Here is a 12,329-nt window from a genome sequence, read left to right as displayed (position 1 = left end):
TCTGGTCGGATGTGCATCACTCAGTCGCAGACAAGTCTAAGCTTTAGTCACACATTTGCTGACCCAGATTCGGTCTTCTTTTCAGAGCTACGATATAATTGGCATCTGCCAGACCAGACAGGACACGACAGGACACTTCTCTGATCTCCCATCCGCACGAAGGTGAGTTCCAATTACACAATTCCCTCGCAGCAGTGCTGCTCCAACACCTCTTCAACCTCATCAACTGGGACTCTGCGGAAATGCCGTATAAAACCAATTTGTTGCCTCGTTCCACCTGTTGGAGATGTTTTCCTGTGGGGCTCTGTCTGTGGGCAGATTTAAAGAAGTTTCCATCAAATTTCCTGACCAGGAAGCCATAGCACCAGGGTTGGGGAGGGGGAGGGGGGCATGGGGACTGGAGGGAATTTGAGGGACTTTAATGCAAGTCGGAAATGCTCTCTGCTCTCTCGGCAAAAGTTCTTTCCATTTCCGTAAAAATGCAAAATCTGCCAAAAGAGAAAACTGAAGAGTGAAGATAGCAAAGGAAGAGGAACTGAGAAAGGTAACTGGGTCGCAGAGAGAGATAGAGAGAGAAAGAGAGAGAAAAGTAAAAGTCCAAACACCAACAATGTGAAATCTTCTAAACCGCTTTCGGGCAAGCCCCAAAAGCAGGCAGCAGTCAACAGTTTGTTCGCTCTCCCACTCCAAGCGCCCCTCTCGGAGTCCCCCCCTTTCCCACTCTCAAGTTCTTAGGCGAAACTTTTGGGGAAAGCGCAAAAATTTAATTAAATCCATGTCAAAGTCAGAACACACCGAACGAGACCGTAGAAATGGGAATAAATAGGAAGCAGGAAGTGCGTACATATCGGGAAGAAACTCTCCTCTAAACGACACCATCAGGTGGTGACAACTCTGTTGGTTTTGCCAAGAGCAAACTGTACTTCCTAAACGGTTTTGTTTTGAGTGGAAAATTAGGGAAACGATGGCCCAAAAGGTCCTCATATACCCATAAATACTTGCATCGGGTGGCAACTCTGTTGCTCCGTCATGTAATCCGACTTTTGTTTTCTTCTTTCTATTCCTTTTTTGCCCTGGCAACCCCGGCAACCCTGGCTTCCTTTGTACCAAATACATTTAAATCACTTTTACGTGCCTCAAGTGCGGTCTTCCTTTTTCCAGGACCCCACACACACCCCCACACACACCCACACACACCCACACACGTGGGAATCATGAATAAATAAATTGTATGCGTAAAAATAATTCAATTATAGGCATGCCCCCACATATGTACAGCCCCTACGCCACCCCCTCTTCGGGAAACCTCTTTGCGGTTCCGTCTCCAACCCCCCCGCACCCCGCACCCCACGCACCACGTTTCGGTTATAAATAAATTGGTAAAGCAATTTTTCGTGTGGAGGAGCCACTTCATTGAATTTCATTGATTTTGTTTTTTGATTTATTTTTACCCCGAAAAAAAAAAGGTCTTTCCTTTTGTCTCTGTTGATGGGCGATATTTATGGCGTTCGATGAGGAGGCAGCACAAGAATGGAGGCCAAAACAAGCTTAAAAGCAGTCGATCTATGGCAAAAGTTGCCTTCAATTTGGCTCCATATTCCAGTTCCAAATTTGTGGCACCGCTTGCCCCCCCCCCCCCCCCCCCCCCCCCCCCCCCCCCCCACTGACTGAATTTCGGTCTCATTCGAGTCACAGTTCTTTGCCATAAATCACTCAAGCGGCAGAAGCCACAGGTTGTCGTTGGGGCGAGAGTCAGCCCCCATTTTTCAGCTTCAGCCTTCAATTCAATTAACAATTGTGTCTATATATATACTCGTATATGTATTTAAGAGAGGAGGGAGGTGGAGAAAATCCCTCCATCGAATGAAAGGACAAACCCAAAAATGCTACATCGACTGCTGCCTCTCTCTCCTCTGCCTTCGCGCTGCCAACTGCAATTAAAAGGCCATGAATTTCAGCTCTTCTCCTCCTTTGATTCCGCCCCCATCCCTGTGGGCGGGGCCTGGAAAGCGAGTGGCACTCAACAGCTGGCCATAAGCGATGTCTGTCGTGGGCCCACTCGATTTATCCATTTTATTTGGTAAATTATTGAAACGGCAGACATATCCTTGACCTATACCCGCTTCTGCTTTTTTCTGGAGATATTTTTGTCATCCTTTGGAGGACTTTTCCGCAGAAATGGCATATTTTTATGGAATTTATGGAAATACCTAAATTCTTCCCTCAATATCGAATCACCAAAAAAGATGAATCTTCAGGGGCATCTAAGGCTACCCTTTCTTAGATCTGCCCTCCCCCTGGGATTTTCCTTTGTTTTGCCAAAGATTTCCACATATTTCCCCCTGCCACCCCTGCCCTTCTGTTGGCCAATAAAAATTATGAACATGTTAATGCTTGCAGCTTATTTGGCGGGCAATTAATAAATTTTCGAAAATTCCATATCCCCCCCCCAAATGTTTTTCTTTTCCATTTTCTTTGTTCTCCCCCCACCCGCCCCCACCTTCTCTGCTTTGCTCCAAATGTGTCTCGCATATTAATGAACATTTGCTTTTCCCCCTCTGAAAAGGGAGGAAAGTGTGTGTGTGGGGGGGGGGAAAGAAAATTTATGTTCTCAGGTTAAATTCCTGGGATTCTTTCGTGTCGTTTTCCCTTTGTGTGCTGTTCATTTGTTAAATTAATTTATGTTTGCTGACTGTTAAATTTTTACAACATATTTTGCAGTAGAAAGGGGAGGGGGGGAGGGGGGCGGGAGACCCCTTAACCCTTTTGATATATTCGGAATTTTGGGAACTTTGGAAGGGGATCGATGTTGGGACAGGAAAAAGTTGTGAAAGACTTGAATATTTCTTTGAGAATAAATTATACACTAAATTCTGTTTAAAAACTTAATTTTCTGCCACATTTTGCCCCGCTTGAGGTAGTCCCACATGCCTCTTCGGGGCCCCATAAATATTCACCCAGGCAGACACGCCTACGTCCTGAACTTTGACCCAAATTGTCCGGGGCTCATTTGCATAGTAGACTGGAAGCAGATAAAAAAAAAAAAAGAAACGACTTCACTGCCCTTAAAGTGAATTAAATATGAAATCTACTCAAATATTTAGCAGGGGACCAGTCCGCAGTCCTGTAAGTCCTGTGTGTCCTGTGTGTCCTGTGTGTGTGTCTCATATGTGCCCCTCAAACATTTCCCCAGTGGACAATCCAACAAAACAAAGAACGAGACAAAGAGAAATGGAGCTGGGAGAGGGGGGGTCCCTGGGTCCCTGGGTCTCTGGGCCTCTCTAATTGTTATATGTTTATCCGCAAAGCAAACTATAAAAAGGACCTGCCCCAAATCCAGATACTACCCCTGCTCATAACTCTCTGCCCCTAAGCCCTCTCCTCCCTCCCTGCCTGCCTGCCTGCCTAACTGCCTGTGTGGAGGTCCCTCTAGTGCCTTTCAGGAGTTGACTTTTGGCAATTTTTTAATGTCCTCTGGTCGGGGCTCTGGGTTTTTGGCTCCTTCTCTGGTTCCCGAAAACGTATTTCACTTCATTTTTTATGCAACACCTCCCCGCTCTAGGGGTGTGGCAAAAAAAAAGGTTTGCGTGCCAAATTATTGTGCCACTGGCCCAAAGTTCTTTTATTTCCTGTCCGTTTTTTTCCGCTGAGGCAGCAGCCAAAACGCCAAAAGTGCGTTGGACTCTGGAACGGAGTGTGTATGTACAATATACTATATATCGATTTTTAGTGGCTGTTTCAACTAAATTTAGAGGTAAATTCCAAGCTAAAAATTATGGAGAAATTTCTAAGGAATATTGAGTTGATTTTAAAAGATATATGGCCCAGAAATAGGCATCGAAATGTTTCCATTTTTGAAGATTTATGAGGGGCCCAAAACCCCCTTTAAAATCGAGCCACAGCGAGGGCCCAAAGGAGCTCCCACATGTCTTGTATTTTCTTGGAATTTTCCAACATTTTCCGGTTTTTGTTTTCCTTTCTTCTCTCGTTTCCTCCCTTCACAGCTTTAAAGTATCTTTCCAACCATAAAGTGCTTAAGTCTTGAGGGTTTCAACAGCTTCTATATCATCCCAAGCTTAAGCGGAAGGACACTGAAGGACTCCTCTCTTCGCTCCCCCCCCCCCCTGCCGCAGCCATGACATGCGACACAATAAAAACGAGTTAGGGATCTCTAAACCATTTTAAACATTTAGTGCACCGCAGCGCGAGACCCACCAAAAAAAAAAAGAAGAAAAACCAAATAAAAATGAGTAGAAAAGCAGGGGAGGCGGTGAGATAAAACCAAGGGGGAAACTGCATATAAAGATAAAATATTTCATTTGCTCTCTCTCTCCCTCCCGCTCTCTCTGTCCCTCTCCATCTCCCTCTCGTGTGCTCCGACATTTGTGGACTTAATGCAATTGTCGCATTATTTCCTTTACTTCTACGGCGAAACACTCCACGAAATGATATATACGCAGAGACAGGCACAGCTTTGTCTGGATACAGTATATACATAGGTATCTGAGACCACAAGCCGAAGCTCATGATACCCTTCCAAAAGTTTATTTTCCTGGGAATTTTATTGTAGAGTGGATTCCGATTTTGTTGGGCATAGACCGAGATACATATCAAATGATATATAAACCTTCAGTTTTTTTGGAATTTTTTAAATGGAAATCCCATACAGATCCTTCCCTCTCTAAAAATCATTTGCTGCCAACCGAAAACCGCTATGCCCTCCTGCCATCAAGGGTATTCCTATATATATATATCTATTCTTTTTTTTAAATACCTCACTTGTGTGTTGGGCTCTTTTTTTGTTGGTGTTTTTATTTTGCCGCATGGCGTCTCGTCTGGCGTCTGCCACGGCGTCTGCAATTGCTCCTCCCCTCCCCGCTCACCACCCCTGTGGCCACTGCCTCGAGGTTCTTGGTTATTAAGCCATTTCCCCCCCTCGGTCTTTTCTCTCATTCTTTTTTTGTGGCAAATCAAGCAAAGTGTTGGCCAAAAAAAAAAATATATATATATATATATATAAATTAAATAAAAATTCCTGGCCAGCGCACACATGTGCGCAAAGTTTTCCATTTTCCCAGGCCACCATTTATTTCGGGGCTGCACTTTATTTGCAGAGTTTTCCCCTCGGCGGGTGAGCTGGGGGTTTGTTTTCTTTTAATGAGTGGAGTTTTTTTTTTCTGGGGGGTTTAAATTTAAGGGAAAATATTTGCAAAGAGAAGGGTAGAAAGTGGACATTCCACAATACACTGAATGGAAGCCCAATCAACTGCTGTACCTTCCTTTCGTATGGCTCATATTTAGTCCATCTTTACGGGTAGTTCTCATGGTTCATCCCACTACTGTCCCCCACTACTGAGAGTCCTGTGAGATACTCTTGTAGATCAATGGAATCATGCGATCATGGATGCATCTCTGGCTTTGGGTCCCCTGCTGGGGAAGAATAATGGCATTAATTATGAGTGCAGACAAATCACGGGAAAAACGTTGGAAATTCGCTGCCAAAAAGTGGAAGGAGAAAGGGGAAGGGGGGGAGCTGCCACTGCCACTGCACTGTGGTGACAAAAACAATTCATCTTTAAAGGCATCTCTCCCCCAACCGCCCATTCCCCATCCACCAGCCCCCGTCCGGGGAGACAATTTGTGCGTGCAAACTCTGGGAATTCTCGGTGCTCCTCTGCCGTTTTTTTCTCTCTCTCTCTCTCTCTGTTTCTTTTGTATTGTGTTTGCCTATCCAATAACAGACCCCAGACCATGCCCCACAGCCGTGAAGAGGAGCAAATGCTAATCTTGATAAAAATAAACGCACTCGGGCACGTTGCTCAAGGGGGGAGGGGGGGGGAGGGAGAGAGGAGGAGTGCGACCCAAGTGCGACGGCATCTCACGTTTTTCGTCGCATTTTCAATTTGCTTGGCATTTGCCTGCCTGGTTTTTCCACAGTTGTAGCTCTGGCTCTGGCTCTGGCTCTGGCTCCATGACTGCTTCTGGTTCTGCCTCTGCCCCACGTTCTGCCCCTCGTTCCGACCCTCGTTCTGCCCCTCGTTCTGGCCATTGTCAGTCTCCACGACTAAGTGAATATTAATATTGACTTTGTGTGCTCTTCGCATAGTTCACAAAAGTTTTTCACCTTTGATTGCTTGACTTGACTTGGGGCAAGGGGCATGGGGCATGGGGCATGTGGTGGCACGATTGGGGGGTGGGGGGCCCTGACCTCCCCATTTGTGGCCTTTAAAGTCGATGGCCCCGCTTTTTCCGGGACGAAATTTATGTGCAAACTTTATGCATGGCAGAGAGAGGGGCGGGGTCCTTTTCCGTAGAGTCTCCCCTCTAGCTCTTTCTATTATCATCACTCTCCACTCTCCACAGACATTATTTTCCCATTTTTATGGCATTTAAGTTCAAATGAGGAACGTGGGATAAGGACTCGCACTCGGAGTCCTTTCGGGTGTCGCACTCCTTGAGCTTGATTTTCTTTTGCTTTTCCGGCGGCTTACCTGCAAAGAGAAAGCAAAAGGAAAGCTCAAACAATGTCAATATAATTAAATGAAGCTTATAAAAACTGAACACCAAAGAGGAGCCAAAGAGGGGAGTCAAAGAGGGGGAGCCAAGGAGGGGAGCCTCTGTGTGTCTGGGGAATCTGTGTGTTGATTGGATTTTTTGGTTTAGCTCCAGTCATAAAGCGAATGAGGGCGAGCAGCGCAGGCAGAGAGGAAAGGAGCAGGGAATAGGAGCGAAATATGCCCAAATGAAATGAGAAAGTGACGCCCAAATCCAAGATTAAAATAAGCTTAAAGCTGTAATCCGTTTAAAGGTGGCCCAAGGAATCAGGAGTCACGAATGTGCCGCCTGTGGGGCAGATCCTGCCTTAAGGAAGACCCTCTTGAGGGGCTGATAAATGGACCCCTCTTCCCCCAGCCCCGCCCACCGCTCTCTCAGGAAAAGTGCAGCCAACAACTTTCAACTAGTTGGCCTTTGACACAGGATCACCCATCCCCCCCCCCCCCCCCCCTCCACCAACCCTTTGCACAACAATCAACTGCCTGCCTCTGCCTCCGCCCCCCTGCCGCGTTCCTCTCTCTCTCTCTTTGGGCAGCAAGTTTGCTTTCAAAATATTTGCCACAATGAAATCATGTTCAACCCCCGCCCCCTGCCCCCCGCGCCCGTTCCACTTATAGGCCTCTTCACCGTCAGAGAGTCAGCGGCAGGGGCAAAAACAGAACCAAAGTTGAGTTCGCTTTCCGTGCGAAAGTTTATTAAAAAAAAAAAAAAGAAAAACTTTCCTTTGGCACAAACAAAAACACCCACACACACGAAACCACATATATCCTTTTGTGCGGGGGGAGGGGGGAAGGGGAATATAAAGGGGATACCCTTTAAAAAGTTACAAGATATAGTCGATTCCAATCAAAGATTTGCCCCAAAGGAGCAGAAAAGGGTATCTGAAAAGAGCCTCAACGAAAGAACTGAAAAGTGGAACTTAATAATTCACACGGCAGTGAATTTTTCACAATTTTCCCCGAAAGCGAGCAGCCAGCGAAAGAGAGTGGGAGAGTGGTAGATGGATGGCTTTTTTTGTAACGTAAAATATGAACCACAATCAGAACGAAGGAGTGGCTGGAGAGGAGCAGCGATGCCAGAGATGGGATGGAGGAGCCTGTGGCCTCTCGTGTGAGCTTTCAACTTTTGTTGACACTATGAAACCTCTAAAGTTGGCGTTTTGGTCTTTATTATTTGTTTTACAGCTAGTTAAGGCCATTGTGTGTGTGTTTGTGTGTGTGCCCCAAAGAGAAGAGCAATCGGGGGCTGCTTGTGGCCTCCATTGTTTGTCGTTTTGTATGCAAATCAGAAGAGGTAAACAGAATTGAATGGGGCACACACACACACACACACACACATGCCGCATGCCACATGCCACAGGCCCGCCTGCATATGTAATATGTTAATTACTTAATTGAGTGCTGCCGCTGGCCAAATATGTACTCAAGTGACTCCAAATCGCATTCAAAGTTCAAGGAACTGTCTTCAGTGGCAACTCCCCCTTCGATTCTCCTGGATTCTCTCTTTTTCGGGTTTCATGAATATGCATTCGCCCGCCCTCTCATCATGGCCATAACTATTAGACGGTCTGGATGGACTGCATTATGCAAAACTTATAAACCATAAAATGCAGCAGACTGGGCCTAGAATCCCCGTCCCCCCTCCCCCTCCGCCGACTGGCTGGCTGGCAACTCGGCAACTTTCAAAATGCAAAGTTGTCAGCATAAAAAAAAAAGGAAAAAGTTATCCCGACCTAAACTGAAGCGACAGGCTCGCTTCTCCATTTCTCTCCGGCTCCCTCTGCGGTTCTCTTCTCAGTTTTGGCTGTGTCTGCGTCTCGACTTTTATGAAATATTAGCCACCAACTTATGCACATAAATCTTGGCACTGTCGTGGCGGCGGCGTGGCACTGTCTCCACCTCTGGGCCGCAAAAGTTTTCCCACCCGAAAAAAAGGTGCGAAAACTCCCAGATATCCTGCAGGAGTATCTTCATTAAAATATTCGCTAATTTTCAATAGAATAAAGAGTGGGGGTATTTTGGTTTACAAATTATTAATCAGCCGCCCCTTTGGCCTCCCCTTTCGTTGCAGAAACCCATTAAGCAGCCAAGATGTGCAATAATTGGTGGTAACACCGCACTCGCCGCACGCAGGACAACAAATAATTATCGAAAACAAGCAGCAACCGGAAGCAGCAGCGTCGTCTATTAGCAGCGCATACAAAATGGCTGACCACAACACACACACCACCGCAACCACAGCGACAGCAACAGCGACAGGAAGGAGCAGACCCTTGCCGGTGCGGCTGCTCCTTCTGCTGGTGCTGGTGCTGGTCCTGCCACTGCCACAGCCGATACGGGCCTTCTGCCCCTCCAAGTGCCAGTGCCTGGGCGGCGAGGCCAACAGCCGGGCTTTGTGCGTGGATGCCGCCCTGGAGGATGTGCCCATCCAGCTGAATCCCGAGACCAAGTACATCAATCTGACCCTCAACCGGATACGCAACCTGGAGTTCTCGCTGCCGTTCTACATGAAGCTGGAGATACTCGACCTCTCGCAGAACATCATCGAGACGCTGGGCTCGAAGAACTTCGAGTACCAGTCGGAGCTGCGGACGCTCAACCTGAGCAGGAACCTGGTCAGCTCCCTGCACAAGCACGCCTTCAAGGGACTGACCAATCTGCTGCTGCTGGACCTCGGCTACAACCGCATCGAGACGGTCCATCCGACGGCCCTCGGCGACCTGGCCGCGCTGGTGGAGCTCGACCTCACCAACAACAATATTGTGAGCCTCGAGGACAGCTGCTTCAAGGGCATGGCCGCGCTGGAGGTGCTCGTGTTTCGCAACAATCGCCTGCTCGACGTCCCGGCCAGCAATCTGTGGCATCTGCACGCCCTCAAGAGCCTCGACATGTCCGACAACCTCGTGGAGTTTGTGCGCAACGACAGCTTCGAGGGACTGAAGGATCTGCTGGCCCTCAGCCTCAGGGGGAATGTGATGAGCGAGCTGGATGGCAGCGCCTTCGAGGGGCTCATCTCGCTGAAGCATTTGGATCTGGCGGATAACAATCTAACGGTGAGTGGAACAAGAGGGGCAGGGGCAGGGGGCAGGCGCAGGAAGCTTCATTGCTTGCCTCATAAATTTAGACACTCTGTCAGGACGGAATCCTGTGACCAACACTTTGCCAAAGCGGATTTCAGGGCCCTTCCTGGAGTTTGCTGGCATTTTGCATACGCAAAATTAATAACAGTCACACCCACACCCACCCACACACACACATCGCATACGCACTCCTTTCGCAGAGAGTCCTTTCTGGTCCTTTCCTGCTATTTATGCATGCAAACATGTCCGTCCATTCCCCTTTGCTTAGGCCCCCATTTCTCTGGGTTTTTGTTGTTAAATGTTGCCTCTGCGTCTCTGCCCGAGTTATGCATATCCTTGGAACAGGACAGACTTAAAGCTTCAAGCCCCGTTCAAAAAGTATGCCTTTAAGGAGCTTCAGCCCGCTCTGGCTTCTGGCTTGTCTATAGAACGTTTAATCACAGCTTGTTGGCAAACGCTGGCGTCTTAAAGTTAGCACAGACCAAATCATTAGGATGCATCTCACCGGGAGTGCTCTCTCTGGCTCTCTGGCTGTGTAAATCCTCTGCTCGGAGGCGAAATGCCATGAAATGCCCGCCAGGAGAGACAGAGAGAGGCGAAATGCGAAATGCGTTTCGTTTTTATGCAATCACAGACTACGCCAGACTACGGCCAGGATGCAGCAGGATGCAGACGAATCCTTTTATGCAAGCTGGTTGGATGTAATCCCCGCTCTCCACCGAGTTCTGGTCGTTAGACGGCCGTAACGTGCGGGAGAGTGTGGTCCTGCTGCTTACTGTCTGGTCCTGTCTGCATCCTGGATCCTAAGCAGGTGCCACAGCAGAAACAGCAACCAGCAACCAGCAACCAGCAACCAGGAGCAAACCGCGCGTACTCAACGTAGCTGGAATTTATGGCGCTCGGAATCAGTTCGAAACTACTTAAAATACCTTTTGGCATTTTGTAGTTGAAATATGGTACGGCACCGGCCCAAGCCCCTGCCCCAAGCCCCTACCCCTTCCTGGCTGGGGCCCCTTTTCGGTATTCTCGAATGGCATTCTTTTTCCTATTGGACAGATTGTTGTTTTATTATGCACTACTAGACCCGCCTCCAGTGTGGCTCCTCCGCTCCTCCGCTCCTTTGGCATGCGGCTAGTCCATGAAATTGTGCATAGTTTCCTCCGGGCACCGGGCACCGGGAGTCGGGGGAGGAGGAGAGCCTGCAATGGCATTATGTCTACGCCTGGAACAACACACACCGCAACAGCCATGAATATGACTTATGGAGTGCCTGGCCTCCATCCGAGTCGTCCGAGACATCTCTGTGTGTGCGCCATGTGTTCGTCTCCTTTGGTCGATGGGAGGCCAGGGATATTTCCCATTCGATTCACTCGATTTTCCATTTTAGAGAGTAGCAAAAACCTGGAATAATACGCACAATTGACTGATTATTTTCTGCATTCCCTCGCGGACCATTGATGTTTCATTAGAGATTGTTTACCATTGTTTAACAAAAATATTTACTCATCTGCCGGCAGATCAAAAATAATTGCAAAAAAATGCGTGTACGAGTGGGGGGGGGGGAAAGTTTTAATACGAACCAATTTACTCTGCATTTGCATTTGCATTTGCATTTTATTTATTTATTTACTTGCAGTTTATGTATTTATTTATTCTCTTTACTTTGCCACAGTTTCATGTTGTTGCATAAATTTTGCGTATCGTTGCACAACTGTAAAGTGCAGGATTTTGTGGCTGAGATTTCTGCCATATGGCAGGGGACTAAATAGAGGGGACTGGGGACTGGGGGGGGCTTCAAAGACCTTCAAAGAATGTGATATTTCCGATACAATCTCAATTTTTCTCTTTTTCGAATGAAATTTGCTTTAATTTTCACATTTTCCTCCCCTTTCCCACCGAAAAGCCGAGAGAAAAGCGAGGGGGTTGGTCATAAAAAGGGAAATTAATGCGAAAAATCAAAGTCAATATAATTTTCATTTTCTTTGGTGCCCCCACGCCCACGCCCACCCCTCCTGCCACCCACTTTGCACGCCCAAAGTTATTTTTTCACGCTGCACTGCGGCCAGCAGGGGGCGGGGGGGTAATAGGGAAGAAAGGAAAAGGAAAAACCGGACAAGGGGCAAAAGGCTTTTAATTAGTCGCCGCTTTTCCTTTGAGTGCAGCACAAACATCAACAGAGAGGGAAAGAGAGAGAGAGAGAGGTGAAAGTGAAAGTGGTGTAGATTGTGGGAGGGAGGGGGGGGTGCTGGGGGGAGTGTTGCCATTTGGTTAAACAATTGCCCCGCTTGGCCTACATTGCGTATGCGTAATGCCTTTGAATTTTCAAACCATTTTCATTGCCTTATGAGAGAGCTTTGGTGGCCAGCCACCCCCACACATTTGCCCCCCCCCCTTTCGCTCCTCCCCTCCCCCCATGATGTTCATTACGTTATCGCGGAGTGTGTTCGTGTCCGGACGCCTGGCACGTAGCTTCCGACACGCCAACAGAGCCACGGACGGGGGGGGGCCCAAAAGCCTTTGCACCCCCTTCGGCTGCCAGTGGCAACCTTTTCTTTTATGCATGCCACACTCGAAGCTGTCCGAGTTGTTGTAACAAATTCGCTGCAAGATTGATTTTATTGCCTGCCCAAAAAAAAAGCGCCACAGACGAATTTGTTGGTCAAAAAGAAAAGGAAACGGAACGGAACAGCGAGTG

At 47.8% G+C, this 12,329-nt stretch overlaps 1 protein-coding gene across 2 annotated transcripts in view; it reads left to right on the top strand.

Moving 5' to 3' along the window:
- Positions 1 to 12,329, top strand: part of LOC108159578 (nyctalopin) — a 76,871-nt gene that overhangs the window by 56,102 nt on the left and 8,440 nt on the right. The window contains exons 2-3 of one of the 2 annotated variants that reach the window (XM_017293026.2): positions 86 to 162; positions 8,626 to 9,607. In XM_017293026.2, the coding sequence (XP_017148515.1) occupies positions 8,759 to 9,607 (849 nt within the window). In that variant the 5' untranslated portion in view covers positions 86 to 162; positions 8,626 to 8,758. The remainder of the gene's footprint in view (positions 1 to 85; positions 163 to 8,625; positions 9,608 to 12,329) is intronic. The other variant, XM_017293027.2, reaches the window with a different exon arrangement.

The sequence above is a fragment of the Drosophila miranda genome, chromosome 3 (assembly GCF_003369915.1).
Source record: "Drosophila miranda strain MSH22 chromosome 3, D.miranda_PacBio2.1, whole genome shotgun sequence".
Lineage (NCBI taxonomy): Eukaryota > Metazoa > Arthropoda > Insecta > Diptera > Drosophilidae > Drosophila > Drosophila miranda.
The sequence above is the reverse complement of the archived record's forward strand: the minus strand, read 5'-3'. Positions and strand labels throughout refer to the sequence as shown.